Source organism: Atractosteus spatula, chromosome 7 (genome assembly GCF_055471065.1).
Source record: "Atractosteus spatula isolate fAtrSpa1 chromosome 7, fAtrSpa1.hap1, whole genome shotgun sequence".
Lineage (NCBI taxonomy): Eukaryota > Metazoa > Chordata > Actinopteri > Semionotiformes > Lepisosteidae > Atractosteus > Atractosteus spatula.
In genome coordinates this window covers 6,987,595-7,008,753 of record NC_142712.1, presented here as the reverse complement: position 1 = coordinate 7,008,753, position 21,159 = coordinate 6,987,595, and the positions used below count along the sequence as shown (strand labels likewise).

The window sequence follows — 21,159 nt, the reverse complement described above, 5'->3', positions numbered from 1 at the left end:
TTTAAATCTCTGCACAACAGCTTCAAACTCCTCATGCTCACCTATAAGGCTCTGTAAGTCTTGGCACCCCAGTACCTGTCTGATACTATTGTCCTACTCCCCACCTCGCAACCCTCACTCAGCTCACTCTTCTAATACTGGTCTCCTATCTGTCCCCCAAGCCCAACTACACTCTAGGGGTGACAGGACCTTCTCTGGCTGCACCCCAGAGCTCTGGAATTCTTTCCCCAGGGATATCAGAGAGCCACCTTCTCCAAACTCCTTCAAATCCAGACTCCAACCCTTCTTCTTTATTAGAAGAGCCTTAGCTTAACTGGTTCTGTTCTTTACCCCTCTGCTCCTACTGTATCCAGTACCCCCCACACATCTACTGTCTCCCCTCACTATGTATTCGCATCATGCGAATCTTATTGTTATCGTTGTTGTTGTTGTTGTTGTTGTTGTCATTCTGTAAAGCGCTTGGAGAAGCCACCTTCAAAGGCGCTTTACAAAATAAAGTCTATTCTTATAATTATTTACTGTACATAAATACTATTGACCATGCACAGCAGAGTGCAGCAGTCGCCATTTGTAGGGCTCCGGAAAGAGGGGCTGCCAGGGCCTGTGTGATTGGCAGGCCGGAGCGCCTATCGGGCTCCCCCAGCCGGTCAATCCCAATCCCATTCCTATCCATCCGGGAATCCCAATCAGTGCCGGGCACTGTCCGGGATCTCGGAGGAGGACAGGGGAAGGGGGGTGGGCCTTCCTGTTGCCATGCAGGAAGAGCGAGAGAGAGGGGGAGAGAGGAGCGACTGTTGTTGTGAAAGGTGGGGGAGACACACATACACACCAAAAACAGGGACGGGGCGCAGCGTTTTGGAGTCGCGGAGAAAGGAGACTCGCGAATCCCTCCCGTCTTGGCCATGGAGGGCAGGGGCTCGGACCCGCGCTGTGCTTTCGCCTGGATCCTCGGCTCGCACCTTCTGTTGCTCGGTCAGTATCGGCGCAGGTAGAGTATGGCGGGGAGGGAGGCAGATGAGAGAGCAGGAGGGAGGAATACATCTAAAAAAAAAAATCACTGACGAAGAGGTGGTGATGGGGAGGAGGATGGGGGTAAATTTCTGTTTTAGCGGTGGGCCTCCGGCGTCTGGTAGCTTCGATTTCTTTATCGCTTTTAAAAACGCGTTTTTTCCCGGATGAAATGCTTCCGTTTAGTCACGGGCTCTTCGCTGGCTGGTTTCAGCCGCCGGAGCCGATGTCGGTGTTGGCTGCTCCTGCACAGGTGAGGCAGGTACAGCCGCCGGCCCCCCCCCGGTTGAACGGGCAGGTCCCCCGGCATTTTTTTTTTCATTTCTTTGAAAACGAAAGATTCACCTCGACCAAAATCCGAGCATTGCCGTTTACAGTGGGTGTGTGTACATGATCAGAGGTTACCCCTCCACCGCTCAGTAGCAACAGGCAGTGTTGGACGGTGCACACGCTATTGTAAACGTTTGAGACGTGTCTTTGCTAACGAAAATAAAAAGACATACTCTTTTATGGGCGAGAGTCTTGCAATATGGGTGACTCATATGGTACTGCCCTGAAAGGAATTAGATCTGTGCTTCTGATATATATATTTCTACATCTGAACTGGTGCTGCGTCAGTTTCTCGGCGTAAGAAGAGTTCCTTCCTTCCTTTTACTGCGGTTTCCATTAAACTGTTGTTTCGTGAATCGAGCCCGCACACATGGATCGACTTTGTAAGGAAAGCTATGATTTTTCTCTAAATGGACACAATAGCTGTAGTTCTCTAAGCCAGTTACCCATCCTTTTCTTCTGTAATTATTATTGCGCGGATTCTCAGAACAAACCCGCCCGCCTCTAGCATCAGTAAATGCTACAGCTTATTTTTAGAATGGTGTTGCCTGCTGTTGGTCTACTGAGGCTTTATAATCGCGTAGGTCACATGATGTCCTGTGACAAGGTGTCTTTAAGCCTTACACCAGGCACAGAGATGAAAGTAGCCTTTATCCGACTACCCAAAAGCTCGCATCTTTTCATCAAAGCTAGCTTTGATCAGCGCAGGGCTACAGTCCGCTGGGAAGAATACAGTGTATTTGTCAGGAAAGAGCACGAGCTTCTCTGACAATTCTTCTGCAATTTCCCTCACAGGATCAATAAAGTATCTATAACAATGGTGCAGTGAGGTGCTGAGACTCATACACCCCTTTCCTGTGCTGATTCTAGAAGGTTACATTTTGCAAAACGTTCACTTGGATCGGCTAAACTAAAGATACAGGGGAAGGTCAGCATCTTATGTGCTTTTTCAGTCATGTATAGGTTTACATAAAGAAAAGGGGGTTTCCTTGAAGTTCGTAGTGTGCCTCAAAGAGCTGTACAGTAAACTCGTTTACAGTCGACAGTGTGCATCATGTAGTCTTTCAGCAAAGGTGCAATTTCAGGAGAGCTTTGAAGGCTGATACCTGAATCCTTGATTCTGTACCACAGTCTATGCTTTAACATGCAGTGTCTGTAGCCTTTATCAAGGGGGCACATAAAAGAGCAGCTTCAGTGTGGGTTTATTCCATCAGGAGGTCAGAAATATTAGGAGAGGATAGACTTCTTTCATGGCTTTTGTAGTCAAGAGCAGTAATTCAGTAGGTTTACTGCAGGGAGTTCAAGACCAGCTTTGCCGCAACGAAACCTAGTCAGAACTCGGGCTTTGAACGTGCGATAGTTTTTGTAAGATGCTGTTTGGAAATTTGGAGAACAGGCCATTGCACCAGCCGAGACTATACAAAACTGAAGTGTAAACCAGTCTTTCGGGTTGTTTTCGGAATGGAGAAACCGCTGGAGTGAATTGTTTTCAGCTTGTGAACACTGCAAATAACTTCCTCAAATAGGTCTGAAACATCTTTTAGGATACATTTATAGCCTCCTGTTTTATTGTTGTGGAAGATTAGTTTTTCATGTTGAACTGCAGTGGGGGGTATTTTGAACTAATGGATTGTTTCTCTGATTGATACTGAGAACAGGTGGCATGTCATCTCACAACATGAGGAGGGATTTTGGAACAGGCTGCACCTAAGTTGTCAAAACCGATTACATGACACGCCCCTCAGATCACAAGGCTACTAGCAGTCAAACAAGCTACTGTAGATGGACTTAATGTCTTTTTCTCATCTGTAACGTTTCTCATCTGCATTCACTTAAATGTTTATCAAAATGTTCTATTTTGATACTTTGCTACTTATTTAGCCAGACACTAAATCCCATAAAAATCTAACCCTTTAAAATTACTATTTTAAACTGATTATTCAGCACCTCCAGATCCACAGTGTGGGAGAGTAAGGGTAAATGCACAGAAAGAAATGTGCAATCTTGCATCTTCTGGCACATCTCCCAGATGATCATACTGGAATCTTTTAATTATGCTGTGTTGGAGTTTAGGAGTCGGAGGAGTGTCTGCAGTGCTCTGAAAATTAAATGAGCTGTTCCTCATGGGATCTGAGTCATTTCAAATCTGTATTTACACTAAGAGGAATGTTGTTGTTTTCAGTTCCAGCAGTGGTTTTATATGGTTCCTTATTCCACGCTTTTACTGCTGTAACTACCAGCACAGGGGCTACCGCCTTGGAATAAAAACTGGCTTCACTTTATCCTTGGATAAGAGCGTCGCAGACCATTCTAAAAAGTTGTTTACGAACTCGGTGTTACTCTGTTTTGTCAGGGTTGTGATAAGACCAGGCAACAGGGCAGTAAGTTTCTGTATCCTCAGAAGATTAAGTGGATGCTACAATGTCTGGGCCTAAACTAACTGTGTCAGGGTGTTCCATTTTGCATGTGGTTGGGGAGAAGACAGGGAAGCAGGGGGCACAGTTGAAACCGTTTTGAGGAGGAAATAATTTTTGTAATTCTGATCGTCTTATTTCCCGAAAAAGGTGCCATTTCATATGAAGCATGCCTTCAAACCCTGATTATCCAGCAGATTGTTTAGAGGGATGAGGTTCCACCGAAAGGCACTGTGTGGGAGTTTCTGAAAGATGCCTCTTTGCCGTTGCTGGTGAACCTCTGTGTGCCAGCACGCTACTAGCCTTACGAAGGAAGGGACAGAGGTTCGGTCTTACTAACACCTGCTGGCAAAGTCTTCACTTCAGGGCTGCACAACTCCAGTCCTGTAGGGTCACTACCCGCCTGCTTTCAGTCCACCTCTGCGCTTGGCCTGTTTGAGCTTGACTGGATCAGTTTAGTCAATGTTGCAGGTTTGAACCTGTAGAAAGCCTGCTGTGTTGAGGTGCTTGGTAACTATAGCTGTGTGGCGGGGTAGCCCGCAGTTGATCCTGAAGGGCTGCTGTAGGTCTTCTTGAAGAGTTGGAAGGAGTGTTTATATTCAACCCCGTTAAGTCAATAATGAGCTGGTCTAGGAGGTCATGAAGATGCACCAGTCATCCTGGCCCAGGATTGGACACAGAATAATGAATGCTTAGCCTTAGGCACTCTCATCCCTCTGTCCTTGGTTGGCATCTAGACAGTTACTCGTAATGAGTGAAAATGGCCTTGCAGGAGTGGTCTACAGGACTATTGCAGAAATACTGACAGACACTGGGCGTCATGTAGTGACTTTAGCACAGTCTCGTTTATGCTGTGTAATTTTCATTGCGTTGTTAAATTTTCTTTTAACACTGGGAAATGCATTGTTCATACTACTGTAACGCATACGGCCTCCATTGCTTGCGAGAGCCGGCTTACCAGAGCGATGACGTCACCGCCCTTCCCTATGGATAGCAGGGACCGCAGCCGCCAGGCTGACGGGAGATCTCCCTTTGGCTCAAGGGGCTGGGTCCCTGTTGAGTGACGCTGGCGGCCCGGGTTCGAGTCCCCGACGGTGGGGGGCCGACCTGATGCGGCAGCGGCGAGGGCGCCCACTTGAACCCCGTAGCGTTACACTACTTTAAGGAAAGGCGGTGCCTGTTGCTTTGGTAAACGTGGGGGTCATAAAGTTTTTTTTTTCTTTCTTTACAGGTACATTTCCAGCCGCGGCGTTAGACGTTTACACGCCGCCTGAAATCTTCGTCGAGAACGGGACGGCGGGGACGCTCAAGTGCACCTTTCGGTCCAAGGAGGTGATCAGCAGTGACGCCACGGTCTCCTGGAGTTTTCTGCCCGCGGGGGGCGACAGGGCCATCAATGTAAGGCTGTGCTCCCTTCCCGCGGGCGATGCAATATGACTCGTGTATTGCGTTTCGCGCTTTTTAATTGGGCCGGATCGCACGGGACGAAACGCAGAGATGACCCGTGCTGTTCTGATAATCGTGCGCCCTTTGGGTTTCCTTACGAAAGCAAAGCGGCATGTTTTCTCACCGACTGTCTTCAGGGTTTGAGTTAAAAAAAACCTGTGTTTCAGACAACAGTATGAAAAGACCCTCTCGGCAGATGTCCGGTGATGTGCCTTTTTTTTAACTTTTCTCTCCAGTGGCCCTGCTTCCTGGCTTGTTTGTTCTCAGCTGAACCTATATCTGTGTCTTCACAGAGGGAGGCTGCTGGCCTGCAGGGTCTTGTCAAGATTGAACATTATCCCAGAATAACAGGAAATGCAAAGTCCCTTTCAACATTTTTCAAGAAACCTGTCACTTTGCTGCCCTTGCTTTCAATTTTGATTTCATTTCGATGTAGATGATGCAGAAAGGAGGAAAATGTCTTAATGGTTGTAAGAACGTTTATATTCTGTCAAATTCCTGTTTCTAGAGCACTGTATGTTCTTTGCTGGAAAAACCTAAGGTCTTATCCCACTCTGTACACGAAAATCCACAAATTTAAGAAACCAACCAAAGGGCTTTGAACTTAGGCTTTTCCTAGCTGTCAAGCTCCTGATCTGAATCGATACCAAGAGCTTTGTTTCTTTGTTGAGTACAATATTTAGAGATTCTGTTAACAGCTCTTATACTCGCAGTTTGCCTGTGGGAGCCTCACAGTTTGAAAACATCCTTTCTATTCATGCATTTAATCCTGATGTTGTACTGGCTTCACAGGATGTCTGCTGCGATGTACTTTAAAAGCAAGGAAGTCATTCCGCAACTGTTTTCTTTCCTTCTGTTATCTGTTTCACAGTGTTATCCAATCCATCCTGAGCTTTTGGTAGCTGTTTGAATGCTTCTCTGAAAGAACAGGAATAAGGGGTTAAAGAACACTTCACTTGAATGAAGCTAAAATCCATCTTCACTCCTTCATAAATAATTAAATCTGTAACTAACAGTTCAGAAGGCGCCCGGTAGGGAGAGATCAGATGAAAATGATGGATGAGACCTGGCAGGGACGTTCTACAGGAGCAGATCAGTAACTGTGCTCTTAGTATGTTTTTGCAACATCTTATTCCGCTGTATTGATTTTATGCATTGTGTTGTTATGAAGGAATAGGAACAGTCTTGTACTAAGTCTTCAACAATGCTTCATTCCAGTAAAGCATTACCTGAAATATCCTGAAGCTATTAGATTTGGTCTTCATCTTACGGATTCCTGTAATTTCACTTTCTCAACAGTTCTTCTACTATTCAAGGGGAAAGTCTTATCCTGGCGACATACCCCAGTTCAAGGGCAGAGTAACATGGGTTGGAGACCTCAATAAGAAAGATGCCTCGATCCAGGTCAATAAAATGCACTTCAGTGATAATGGCACCTACTCCTGTGATGTGAAAAATCCCCCTGACATAGTTGTGACTCCAGGACGCATACAGCTCTACGTTGTGCTGAAAGGTAAATATGGCCCTGCTTTATCGGTGCTCTGCAGTCAAGGTCTGATAGGAACAATAATGTTATATTGCATCAGCAGAGGCAGGTACAGTTTATAACGTAGCTCTTTGCATCTTTCAAAAGATTAGTTCTGAATACCTAGGTATTCCTAGATGGCAGCAGTGAGGTTGTTGGTGTGTGGTTACTGAAATGTAATGTTACTGATTTTTTTTTTTTTAGATAGCTGTGGAGGTTTTGTTTGGGATGTTTCACTTAAGTTTTAACAAGTCTTTCAAAAGATCAGTTCTGAATACCTAGATATTCATGTATTATTTTATTAACAAACCAATTCATTTCCTGTGGTATTCACACTAGATTTTAATGCTTGTAATTTATAATTGAAGCTTGGGAAATTGTAATTCATTATTGCTATTTCCTTGCTATTTGCAGCATAGTTCTAACATTTCATGTTCAAAAGCTTTCAGCTCGTCGTGTCCATTTATAGCCTAAAAACTGTTTCTATTTTCAAAGTTAACTGTGATCTAGAAGCTGAAGCAGAGCCAGACTTTCCAAAATGAATGTTATTCAGGTGTAGGAAAGTGAATTCTTGCTGTTTTATTGTGAAATGTGAAAAATGGCCCCATAAATTTGTTTTATGATCTTGATCACTGTGGGCGCCCTGTGCTAGAAGCATGTCTTTCTAGTCATGCATGTGAAGGGTAAAGATTCGGACTTGGTCTCCATAACTCAGTGTCTTCAGATCTTGTGCCAGATCACTCGTGCAGTTCTGTTCCTGTGTGGGCAATCTTTCTTCTCTGTGCATCGTGTGAGATGGTACTAATTCAATTCTAAAGCACACCATTATGAAGGGGTGGCCTGGCTGTAGTGTTCTGTGTCAATGTAAGCTGTATTATGAATAATATAAGGGGAGACTTTCAATTTGGGCTGTTTCTGAAAATCATACAGGCGACTCATTATGGTACATTTTATCTGTACAGTTTAATGCACTTTTTTTGCTTTGATTGAGAAGTGGAAATGGACCCTGAATTATGCTTGAATTTTTGGGATGGGTTTCAAGGCTGTGTCCCAGCTGGGGTCCACAGATTTGTGCATTGTTGCCCAGTTTTCACTCGGCTTATGTCTTTGCCTTGCAGATGCTCTGCCTCAGACAAATGCTGGAATAATTGCAGGAGCTGTGATTGGAGCCATTCTTGGCTTGATACTCATCATCATCGTTTTCTATTTGATCTTAAGGAGACGGGGATCTAAGCCGGAATATCAAGGGTAAGGCAGACATTGAGCTTTCTTTTCAATTCCACGGTATTGCATTGCATCTAAAACTGCAGGTCCATCTCTGAGAATGGAGGAGCACTAATGCTATCAACAGTCACATTTCAAAAGACCTTTTTTATCTGCCAGAAGGTGGAGATGGAAGCAGTGAGGTTGTAAGTGTGTGGTTACTGAAATGTAATGTACCTCGAGTGACTGATTTTGTTTAGATAGCTGTGCAGGTTTTGTTTGGGATGTTTCACTTAAATCTTAACAAGGCTTTTATCTTGCCTTCAAGAAACATGGCTCAGCATATTAAACTATTATCCAGCGGTAAGTTATTTTTTTATGCTGGTAGTTAGCTCTTGCCCTTTTCATTTAATACCAGAAGGACGATTCCACATGCATGAAGAGGCAGAAATATCAGATGAATGTAGATTACAGAGCAAAAGACTTGCTTTGTCAAGATCTACATCCGGTCTTAGATAGGATTATCCTTTTTCGTGATATTTCTGCTGGCATTTGTAAAAGTGTCCAGCCTTTAGCAAACAGAGTATTGAAGGAAAGTAACAGATGTACAAAATCATAATACATGTTTGGCATGCTGTATAAACAGTTAAATCTCATGTGGAGTTGTCCACTCCCAGTTAATGCATGGGTATACTTTCATTACAAAACTCTACTTTAAGGAGAAGGTATGAAAACTATAATCTCAGCTTGTTGTGTGATCAATAGGTTTTATCCAGGAAAAACCTCCTAATGCAAAGTGGGTCACTTCACTGGTGTTTTATGGTTTGGTATGTTTTTTTCTGTGGATTTTTTTTTAATGCTAGGATGGTTCGTGCATTAAACTACTCGATCTTTATTCCCCTGGTGTTTGGCTGAGTGTTTGGATTTGAGTTGCTGTTTAACAAAGAGTGGGAATCGGGGCTGCAGTGAAGGCAGTCTTGCATGCATCACACTCAGCCTGGAGTGATCCTGGGGCTTTTTTAGACCTGTCGTTTGAAATGCATCGTCTTTGCCTGTGAGACCTAACCGTGTCCACTTACAACTGCGTTGAACAAACAGTATGCAACTAACAGAAGTAAATGGTCTTAAAAATCCTGACCTTCAAGAAGCATTCACATTTTATGTTGCTTTAGATCTTTCTTAACGCTGTGCTCTTGGTTGTAATCATCTTCAAGTACTAGAGCTACAGAGTGGTTCTAAGCCAAAATCATTCGTTGATCTCATTAGAATCTGTTTCTTATTGGTAATTAATCAATTATCTCTCAGGGGGAAAAAAAATCAGTGCAATTCATGTTGGCTGTAAACCAACTTTGATCTACAGAAATAGGACTTTTAAGCTGCAAGGCATGCAAAATACGATCCTCTTTTGAATTTCTTTCTGGCAGATAAGTGCTTACAATCCTATTGCAGATTTTCAAATAACACATTCTTCACGGGTATTTTGCATTAGATCAACAGATGCAATTTCGTATGGAAATCATCACAGATGAGAACTAAAGATCTAGCTGTTTTGGTAATCTTTGAGGAACCCCGTAGTGTTTGCTTTGCGGTGAGAGACAGTTCACAAGTGAAATTCTGCTGCTCTGTTGAGTACCAAAGCCAAGTTGACTTTTCCGAAATGGTCAGTTTCAGTGCTATAGTCGATGAACGACAGCTTTCTACTCTATTAATTTATTCTTTTATTTAACCATGGTTAAAGCTTACAGAGAAACATGGGCCTAGAGTACGGGAAAAATTAAAGATCAGAGCTTGAGTAACCTTGAACTAAAACTGGCACCAGTGACAACCTGTCTAACACTTGGGTGGGAAACTAAGACTTCTAAAAGAGCTAAGTCTTCGTCATGACTTAGTGCATGTTGGATTTACAGCATCAGCACATTCCCCAAACCTCAGCCCATGGTATAAGACGGACTGCTGAGCCTGGCGTTTTGGCTAACGTACTAACTGCATCATCCATGTTTGTCTGGCATTGATTTAACAAAACTGTCCTTGGTTGTCATGTCTTGTTTTTTTTACTCGCTCATCTAATGAACTCACATCTATCTTTAGTTCGCTGTGTGGAACGTCTGTGACGTCCTAAAGGACTGTACTGAAACCCTTTTTATCCTTGAAAATACTGGCAAAGTCATTCCTTCGAACTTGGCACTGATCTTGCATGTTGAGAACAATTGAGCCCTAAAAGTCAGTTTATTTAAAGATCCTGAAAGTTGTCGTGTTTCCCTGACGGGCATATTTTCTGACATTGTAATCCTAAGTTATTTTGGATGTAAATATTTACTGCGAGACATTTTAGTAACGCTTTTAACATGTATGTCACAAGCATGTATTATTTGCGACTAACATACTAGCACTTAACACCATGGTTAGGTTTAATATTCTAGTAACTGTTTTGTGACGTTTGTAACCAGTATTAATGAGCTGATTTATAATAGAGGCACTGACATTGCACCATTTAGGGAAAGCTACTTAGCTGCTTGCATTCACTGAAGACGTATAGAGCCAAGCAGCTGCCTTTAACTCTCAGCTTTTTAATCAGATTAGAGCCTTTAGTTTCTTTTTAATGTTTCTAAAGCTTTCGGCTGTTAAAAAAACATGGAAAAAATAGAACCACGGTAGCTAAACACAGCCCTCAGCTGTGTTTTGGTTTTCCTGAAGTCATACATAAGCCTGTATCCCTTTTCTGTCCATCAGTAAAGCCACGTACAATTACTAAACAGTGTTAATTTCTATCTTGCTTTAAATACTGCTGCCCTGTGTACGTGATCCTAAAAGGCTTGACTCATTTTGTTTGAGTTGTAAGCCACCTCAGATTAGCAGGCCTGTCAAGTTCCCTTTCAGGTCTTTTAATGAGAGGCCCTAAAATGCAATGTGACTTATCTCAGCAGGCTTGTAATTTGTTTTGAAAATAATACCTTTTTGACTTAACCCATCTGATACCAAGGTCTTGAGAAAACCGTCTAAACATAGAAACTGTTTAGAAACAAAACAACATCCTTTATTTTATCCCCTCGGTACTACAATCCATCATCCGTTTATTAATTTAGGAAAATCTGTGCATAAGTACAACTACTAGATTTCTGTAGCGAAAGTCAAGGAACTTTATATGAACTGATTTTTGGGGAGATTTTTTTTGGGGAGAAAATGTATTTCTAATATTCATCCATCATTATGTTTATTTTTCGCCGGACTGTGTTAATTTCAGTCTGACTGTCAAAATGATGAGAACTTTGACACAGGATGCCATTTCAATGTGCGTCTGTTCTATAGGATTTGTGTCATTCTGTATAATCGCCTTGTTTTACATGACTGTCTTTTACCTGTCCTGTCCAGCTCTGCATACGCAGCTATATATACCAGTCGACACTCATGTGGAGCAGTCTGTGGGAGAGTCTGCCCCACAAAAGCAATATTATCTCAGAATCTTTCTCTAAATGTATTTTTAATGTGCAACATATTTGCATATTTGAAGCGTGGTTTGAAAGGGTGAACTCGGGGAATAATAGTCATAAAAATGTTATACCACCACCAAGTTTTACAGGAGCTTATAGCATAATTTCAACCACAAACAGATTGCCGCCAAGTCTCACTTAAAACCCTGAAGACTTGCGGGGCCTTGCACATGCTGGTAGTGCTCAGGACGTGGAGGCACAGAAGTGCTTTTTAACTACGTTCAAACCTTATGGTTTTTTACATACTTTATAAATACGAACCATACCATGGAACTCACTTTTAAAATGCCATGCAAGGTTAACGTGTGCAGTGTGATGGTAATGCACCACTGCAGACCTAATAAGCACGCTATAAGCACGTATTAATGCAACTTATCTTAACAAATATCCTTAAAATGCATTTGGAAAGAATGTGGCGCAGTGCTGTTGTGGATGTGTGAAACATGCTGTTTCTGATCAGTTAATGCAACAGGTGCTTGTGATTGGCCTGACAGCACTACATGCTGACATGCTGCTAACTACTGTGTGCTGCGTGTGTGTGTGTGCAGTTGCAGAAATGTGCTGAAACGTTTCATGAAGATCATCGGGACAGGCTCTTCATAAGAGTGTAATTTGTGTTAATTGTGCTCATCACTCATTGCATTTGTCTGTCTTCGTTTCTTTTATCCTCTACCTGTACGCCAACGCTTGCTTATGTGCTACCACCGCCATTCGAATTCTAAACCACCACCTCATCCTCGACCCCTCCCCCCCAAACAAAAATTAAATAAAATGACCACTAGCTGCACCTCTTCTGAGAGTATGATTTCACAACCAACGCGGATGGGGAAGAAAGCAGACTCCAGTACAGAAGGCTCAAGGTGTAGCAGTCCGTCCGGCCCACTCCAGGTAGGAATTTTAAAGAGTTCACTGGGGGCGGGCTGGTGTATATTCGGATTCTCCTCGGGTGAGGTCTTTTTTTTGGGGGGGGTTGACTGGTGTCACTTGGAATGTTCCTGAAGTTCACGTTTGCTTCACAACTTTAAGAATGTTAAAAAGTCTCGTTGTTCAGTTATTGTCTGCAAGAACACCACAGATCTTAAAGGGATCGTGTATACCTTTTCTTAGTTGTCGGGATCCCCAGTTTAATTTGATTCAATTAATCTCCCGAACGATTGCATTCTGGAGAGCACGTTCTAATGGTTCCTAAATGTAAATGTGTGCCTGTCATTTCATAGGCTACAGACTGGTCCTCTTCTCAAAGGGCTAACCTGCATCATGGACCTTCAGTGCAGTTCCAGTCCGTCTGATTACACATTACAAGTCGGTGTACCATTGTGAACATTATGTTCGTTGCTGAGAAAGAAAAACGGTGTTCACATTCGCTTGATCTTCTGAATGGTTGGTCATATTCTATGATCCCGTTTAGCCCTTTCAGGAGGAGCCAGTGTCCATACTCTCTGAATCAGTGGGCACAGGTTTGCACTTATAGTTTACTCTTTCTCTCTAGAATTGTATTAAATTATTTAGGGATCCTGCCGAGAAAGTAAACTTTGTATCGATGCACCTTAAAGGGTTCATAAGAGTTCAGTAGGTGACTGTGGCTGAAGAACCCTAGGTAATACGCTCCAGTGGTAAACAGTATTAAATGCATTGTTTCTGGAGCAAAAGAAAAATCTGGGTCATGTTGCTGAAGTGTATTGGATCATATGGGATCCTTCAAGGAATGGATTGGGGAGATCCTTGGATCAACAAGCTGCTGGCAACCCAGGGAGCAAGCTGGACTGAAATGAAAGGAATCTTCTGTGTCCTTAGAGTTCCTCGTTCTTGTTCTGACATCCTGAATCTTCAGGACAGACGGTGCTCGATCATCGTCCTTTAGCAAAAGCTGCTTCCTCCTGGGAAGGGTCTGGGGCATCGTGGCAGCACAGGGTACAAGACCGAAGCACTCCTGGGGCAGGACGCCGCTCCATCGCAGGATGTAAAACAAAGACAATCTAGAGACCCCACTTAGCCTAGTCACCGTGTGGGAGGCAGGATGAAATGGGGAGGACCTGGAGAAAACCCAGACTTCATGCAGAAGGCGCTCCATTTTAAAATCAATCCCAGAATGCCCTACCTTAACATTTCAAGAGGCTGGCCAACTGCAAAAGCCTCTAGGAAGGGAAACAAACTACCCAGCCATGCTGTTGAAGAGCTGGCTACTAACTACCATACAAATCGGATAGACCGAATGCCCTCCTCTTGTTTCATAAGAATAGTTACAAACAAGTCAGTTCTTTGTTTCAGTGTCCCTCTGCTCTTTTCTACTTTCTACAGAGGTCTTTTAGCATTAAGTCTGTCATCGGGCCTTACCGAGTTCTGTGATTTGTCTATGGTTCGCCTGACTAGATCACACTTTTTCTTTGTGATATTGCTATGTGCCGAAGAGACTTGTGGCAGCTGACCCCCGACTATTGATGGGGTTCTCGATATAATATGGCCTTTTTTTAAGTGGGGTGTCCTGTCTGCTGGGTTCGACTTGCATGTTCCTAGTATGATAGAGGACTTCTCGTACCCCATATGTAATTGGGGGTAACCTCGCTGACCAAATCACCCCTAATGCAGTAAACTGGGAGAGAACTTCACATCGCCCCAAAATCAGAATTCAGGACAGTCATAATGGAATTCAGTGTGATTATTCATTATTCAGTCCAGTAGAAATGGGAATGCAATTTATTGTATGAAATGATTTGCAGTTAATGCTTGACAGTTCCTCTTTGTTCCAACTGAACATCTGGAACTGTTCAGTTCCAGAGTTGGCCAGTTCCAGTCACGTTCGGAGTCGATCCCATCACCTCATGGTCCAGGATCTGCATCAGTGAGGGAGGTTAACACACAGATTCCATTGCACAGTGTCTCCATGCGTGGATACCACATCCCCTGTATACTGTACACAGGGTTGATGGTTTTTATGTTTAGGCTATACGTGTACAGATGGGTCTTCCTTTCGTGTCTTGAACTCGGTGAATCCCCCCTTTTTAGGAGGGGTTCTGATAAGGTCTTCATAGGCCTGTAGCTGCTAGCTCCTCAGCCGAGCAAAACCCCAGATGTCTGCAGTTTTTCTTCTGCTGAGTAGGATCTTTATTCTAACATGTAATCAGCAGGGTAAAACCAGCCCTTGTGGTTAAGACCGCCGTCAGCCGCGCTCACGTTCCATATTAGTGAGTGAACAGCTCCACCAGTTGGAGAGTCCTCTTTCCCAATGACAGCAAGAGGTGACATCGCAGGATCAAAAGGTGACATCGCTGTGCGCACATGGACACCACAAGCCAGTGGTTCCTGTGAGCAGCCCCACTTTCCCAGTCTGTATTCATACTGACAACCAAGATCATGCTCACTTTTGCTCCTGCTGCTGGATGTGTTGAGGAACTACAAGGGTGTGTTAGCAGGCGATTCAACCATTCCGAAAGAGTTTTCCTTTGTGTAAGAATGGAGTTCACCCATCAGGTTCATTTGACAGTTTCAGGGAGACTCTGAGACTTTTCACTCCACAAGAACACTGCAAAACGAGAAGCACTTTATCAAGCAAAGACTGTTGTGGATATTAAGTTCAGAGGATGACTGGGGGAAAGAATATATGTAGTAAACTGTATTGCAGTTGCGATTAACAATTGAAATTTACCTTCAGGTGATGTTACATAGGGTATTGCACACCACACTGTGGAGTTGTGGCTCACAGATTGTTTTCTTTTCCCAGGGCCCGGTGATATATGCCCAGCTGGACCACTCAGGCAGCAAGAGCTCAAATATATTGCACAAGTCTGAGCCCGTGGTGTACGCTGACATCCGGAAGAACTGAAGAACAACTGGAAATGGAAAAGACAAAGTTTTATGTTTTCTTATTTACTGTCATGGACAGTTTGAGGATTGCCGCATTTCTGCGTGAACAGATTTTATTTAACTGATGCTGAGAGCATTGCATGTTCAGAAGTTACAAGTGTGCACAGCAACAAAAAATGACTTAATGCCACAGTGCCCTCTCTTGCTTTTCCCTCGAACCTAATTCATCGGATTTTCACTGACAAAATTGCTTGCTGCAGGCAGGAACAGTCTCTTTAAATGGTAGCCAATGATAGTTGCTGTAGATTGTATCCTCCTCAACAGTAGAACTCCAGTGCTGCATTGTAGAAACAGAGTAATGGTCTCCCATGGGGAGCTGAATGACCACTTTCTTGGAATCCTTTCTAGAGTAATCTTCCTATCTCACCACATCTTCCACAATGTTCATCACAGTGAAAGTAAACTGGAGCGAGACAAATCATTTCTCAAAAATCACGTTTTTCCCCGAGTTGAGCAATATCATACATTGCGTTTGACTTACATCGTTGTGTAAACTGGTGGTAGATGTTATACAAATTAAGTATATTTGTGTAATACAAGCACTGCCTTAACTTAAATAAAAATAAGGTGTTTTCTAGTGGTTTAAGAAAATCTTGATGGAACTTAAGTGTGATTAGTCTAGTACAAATGTACATAAAATCTGCATGTAATTTATTCATAACCAGAATATTTTCAAAGCTTAGGTTTTTGTTAAAATACTGTTTGTCCCTGGTGCTTTGTAGTTTTTAGGTACAGGATGAAATGAATTATTAAAGCTGCCCTATAGTAACTAATCCAGGTAGACAAAAGTATGTCTGTGAGACTTTTGAATAGTTCTAATTACTACACAAACTGGAACATAAACTAGTGTTCATCTCGTATACAATATTGCGCAGGTGTTCCCTGTGCAGTTGTGTTGTTTTTGCTCATCCCTGAGCTAACTCTGACTACCAAGCTGTGCCCCACTTTTATTTTATTGTTTTGGCCTTAATTGTTTTTCCCGCTGCACAATTGTGTCCGATCATGTGACTGTGTAGAAAAATAGAACCGTTTTTGCCAGTGAACAGCTGTATTTCATAGGTGCTTATCAACTGCCAAATGAGATCCGTTTTTTTATCAGACGCACTTGTTTTAGAAGACTGAATTTTCTTGTGCCACTATTACTGACATGAGCAAAGATTGTGCCATAATTGTTTTTAGTTCTGTTTCAACTCCATAATATTTCATGTGCTATTTATGAGGTGCCATAAAGGGATTTTTTTTCTTTGTCCTTAAAGCCTTTTTCTTTTACAGTTTAGAACTAACCAGTAAAAAAGGGAAGCAGTTTTACTAGATAGCTTTCTAGAGCAAAAATACAACATTAGGAATGTAGCTGAATAGCATTATAGCATTAGCTCTTGTAACAAGACTGGCGATTGTCCGCCACAGATTCTTAACGAAAGCCTTTATATTTCTGCAACGGAAGCCTTTTTTTTCAATTCCCCATTTCCAGAATATTTTATTGATGAGAAAAGACCAAATGCAGCGATTAGAGAGTTTCAGAATGTGAGACGATGGATTAAAGTGCTCTGCGATTGGTCCTTTTAAAAAAAAATCAATGAGGATATCAAATGTGCTGTAGCAAATTGGATTCTGCTTTTCAGTTCGTAGTTTATTGTTGCTTTATGGCATCAGTGACTCTTCCTCTTTTAGTAAAGTTTAGAAAATGCAGAAATTATAATTAGGCATCTTGCAAGAAGGGGGAAGGGCAGTGGGCTGGAAACAAAAGAGCTGCTCTTTCCTTAACATCCTACTTTTTCTTGCGTTGACCATATGTACTCTGTATGCACTTCTATTCATTAGAACAATATATGCATCTGCGTTTATTGTTATTGGAAATGCATCTTTCTTGTTGATGCAGTTGTGTCGGAAGAGTTGTAGTGGCATACATCTCAACTGCTGTGTCCCAGGACACTCCTACAACCCATACAAGTGGGGATCATACGGAATCTGGGGCCTATATGCTCAGAATGCAGTTCATCTAAATCCGTTTGTAAGGCATTTCACGCCTTCTAGGTTCATTAAGACTACGCTGCAGTTCTTGAACTTGTACTCGGTTTCTATTAATAGTCTATTTGCTGACATTTTTAAAATGCATAATTTGTATCCTGACGAGTCTTAAGAGCGTGGAGGCCTTTGGAGTCTCACAGTCCTCATTGCTCTGTCTTCCACTGGTTTCTCATTGATGACATTTCCAGAGAGCACTGTCCACTCTCCTGATGAATGTCTGAGTTAAATAACCAAGACAACTTCCTAACATTCCTCAGTACATCATAAAATACTGTAAACTTTTGTCCCCCAGTTTTTTGCAGTGTTATCTGTAGTATTTGTAGTAACCTGTTAAAGAGTAAAAATAAACCCACTGTTTTGTTTCTTGCTTTCAGCATTTGAAGGACAGTGCTCTGTACAGTGCTGGTACTTGTTTATCAAACAGTGCTCACGGCTCTGTTAAACGTACAGCTGCCTTTAACACAACTCGGCTAAATTTCTAAGTGTTTTTTATGCTTGTGTTTTAATATCTTGTATTGCAAATCAATCTATGCTATGTGATGTGTATGAAACATGCAAGAACTTCTTCCTTTATTGTTTTTTGTATACTCTAAATGTTCTATGTCTTAAAACTGGAATGTAGACTTAAATATGGATGCCTTTGTGTTATGTGCTTTTTTTTTTTAACCCTGAAACTGGTACATGATCTCTGCTTAAAGATACAAACGAATTTGGTTAGTTTGGAATAATTCTGTATCTACTTTTACTTTATGCATAAAACTGTTGTACCTGATTTAATTTTATATAAAATCATTTACCTTTTTTATGGGTAAATTTAATCTGTTGTGGTTTGTTGTTTAGTAAGCGTGGATGTAGTTCAGCTACACGGAGAGCAAGCCAGTCTAGACATGAGATCGTTGAACTAGATATTGTTAGTGGCAGTTATCTCACTCCATAAGAGAGGTTGTTCATATACAGGTCTGTTGTAAATGGAAATGAAAGCTCTTGGAAATGTGCACCACTAGAGGGCACTGCTGTCCCTTTTTTGGTTTTCTCTAAAGCAAACTTGGATTGAATACCTGAATGTCAGGACGTATGTCCTCCCCTCCCCTCTTTACTATTAAAAACAATATTTGTGGCCCATCAGATATATCGGGCATATACATGCCTTAAAGCCTGTCGCAATGAGTGCTCCGTGATGCATAGAATCCATCAAATCGTACTGAAATCATGACACGAAGGCACGTAAAACCGTTCAAATGTTGATGAAAATATTGTTCACCAGACATTTTTTTTTGCAAGAAGTGCAATGAAGTAACAACGATGTCAAATAAAATTCTTAACTGTGCTTCTGTTTATAGATAAGAAAATAAAGTGTATATTTGTATCCACCGACAAACTAGCGTTTTCGTGAATTGAACCATGGTGATTATGGGGTATTTACTTCACAGTTAAATTTGGTTAGAATATCAAGCTGCTGTAACAATCCTATGTTGCACATTTCTGTTTTTTGAGAAGGTTAAAGCAAAGTTTGCGCAGTACGAGCAAATGTTGTACAGCTTTCTCTGGGGGGTCCTCGCAGATACCAGATCAGATTGAAAGGGGCTTGTTGACTAAAATAAAACTATGTAGGAGTAGTTACACATGTCCTTTGGAGGTATGCAAAAGAAAACCTGCATTAAAAATATACATGTGACCGGGTGCAGCATGGTTCAATACAACACCAGTTTAAAAAAACATAAATAATGGTCTATGTATTTTGAATTGAAGTACAGAACTTGCATTTAACGGTATTGTAATGCAATGCCATTAGCAAGACAGAGCAGAGTAACATTCAGATTTGAACTGTGGAAATATGTGCAGCCTCCATTATCCTGCTGTTGGGGTGGAGGGAACTTGTTCATACTTGTGTATTGCTTTGATGCAGAAGCTCTTTATCTTTAGAATTTAGGATGGGGCAGAGGGTGGCATATTTTGAGCTCACAATATAAGGCTTGTGCCTCTGAAATGCTTCTGTTCCATTTAAGAGCAATGTTACTGAGAACAGAAGAAATTAGCTGGTGGCTAACATCTTCCCAGTGCTGCCAAGATATTACTCCTTTCCTGTTCTCTGCGTGGCCCCAGTCTCTAGCCAGCTATGGTTTATCAGGGTACCCCAGGTCTCAGCCTTTACACATCGGTCATGAATAAACCCCCTCAGGTCACCACGCTCCTGCACGACATGCACCTGTGAACAGACGTGTCTGGTAACCCTCCCCTCTCCCATTCCTTACACAGGTGAATTCATTACTGTATGCCTTTCCCATAGGCCAGGCAAGGGAATAAAGAAAATCTAGAGAAGAGTATGGAGTCAGTTTTGTTGATTCGGCTGCCAGTATATTATCCTTGGACATCATTCTAGTCATTTCTTTTACTCTGCTAGGAATTGGCTTCAGTGTTCCAGACAACCACATCTCTTTGTGTAAGATGCCACTTTCTAAGGTGGGTGGTGCTTAGATGCACATCCTCTTGGTTTCCATTTGTCATCTCAGGTCCTAGGCTGATGATCCTTTTGTTAGGGAAGTATGACCCACTAAAATAAGATGGTGCCCCTCGTTACTGCAGCCTCCCGTAGCTGAAGAGCGACACAGACACCTCTCTCCATGAATTCAGGATGACAGGCTCTTTAGAATACACAGTAACAGGAGGGCTACTAGGGTTTGTTCTATGAGGATGAACATTTTCACCACACAAGTGCTCTTAACTCCTTGTGTTTACTTTGGCTATGCTGAGCCACACTCGCATGCTGCTCCTTTGACAAACCAGTTTTTAAGATTAGCTCATATTTGCTAGAATTTAAAAAGTCACATTTCCTCATTTTTCTTCATATCTACAGCTGGGGTCTGATGTTTTCCACAGAAAATGAAAACGTAAGAGAAGGAAACAGCCCAGGAATCCCAATATGTTATTATTTATAATTCGTGTGTTTCTATAAATATTATATTAAGAATCCTTGACCTTTGTCGCATGCTGTTAGATGATGCCTTTATCTGATTTTACAAAGATTCTTCATAAAGGCGATTTACATCGTGGTGAAAAATTTTCCTTTCTGTGTTTTTGGACACTTTGCTGTAAAAATCACCCTCTCCTAATTGCCAATGTTTTGCTACCATATTTTATCCGTTTTAAAAAAGAAACGTCCCTACTTTTCGAATACAATCCTGTGTAAACCGAATGAATAATTTTGGTCTCTGCTGTTCCTTTCGAAATGCGTTCATAGGAAAACAAAACTGGGATTTGAAGGTACTATAATTTTAAGATAAGCTTTTGTCTTAATTTGGGAAATTGCGAATGCTACATTTTAAAAAAATGCATCTACCTGTACACAGAGACATTCCTAGCGCAGTGAATCACCAACTGGTTCACCGAGAGATTCGGTCACTTGTGTAAATGAGATCATTACAAATTGTGCCCTCCATAACGGCCACGTAGAAGACTCGATCCGTTTTCCTTTTGTAGGGCTCACTTCAATTTCCCTGTCACCTGCGGAATGCCGCTCTGTTTAAAATGTGATTTTTTTGTAATATATTGAACTGTTTGATGCCGCTTTAACAGTCCTGAAGGATGAAACGTTTTGCTGTGGAGATAACGAGGCTGGATCCCCAGCGAGGCGGGTTTTGGGGGGGCTGTTTTACAGCACCACTGCGGGGAGGCAGATGGCAGGTGCTGAGGGTTGATTAAACCCCAGATCAATGGTTTCGGGAGCTCAGCTGGCTCGCGTGTTCATCTTGCCGTCTCTTTGTCTGACTGGAGGAGGAGGAGGAGGAGGAGACCGCCGCGATTACCCCCTGCCGCCTACTCGGAGTTGATTTAGAAAGGAGTATCACTTGCCCTCAGC

At 42.3% G+C, this 21,159-nt stretch overlaps 1 protein-coding gene across 4 annotated transcripts; it reads left to right on the top strand.

Annotated features, from left to right (window-relative positions):
* Positions 1-721: 721 nt before the first annotated feature.
* Positions 722-18,681, top strand: mpzl1l (myelin protein zero-like 1 like). Of its 4 annotated transcripts, XM_088920061.1 has the most exons (7): positions 756-972; positions 4,984-5,150; positions 6,498-6,711; positions 7,842-7,971; positions 12,197-12,302; positions 13,251-13,325; positions 15,133-15,329. In XM_088920061.1, the coding sequence occupies exons 1-7, from the start codon at positions 903-905 to the stop codon at positions 15,232-15,234; spliced, it is 864 nt and encodes a 287-aa protein (XP_088776187.1). In that variant the 5' UTR covers positions 756-902; the 3' UTR covers positions 15,235-15,329. The 4 variants fall into 4 exon arrangements, with proteins under 4 accessions (XP_088776184.1, XP_088776186.1, XP_088776185.1 ...); XM_088920058.1 differs by lacking the exon at positions 13,251-13,325 and having other exon boundaries at positions 722-988; positions 15,133-18,681; XM_088920059.1 differs by lacking the exon at positions 13,251-13,325 and having other exon boundaries at positions 748-972; positions 15,133-18,681.
* The last annotated feature ends 2,478 nt before the right edge of the window (positions 18,682-21,159 follow it).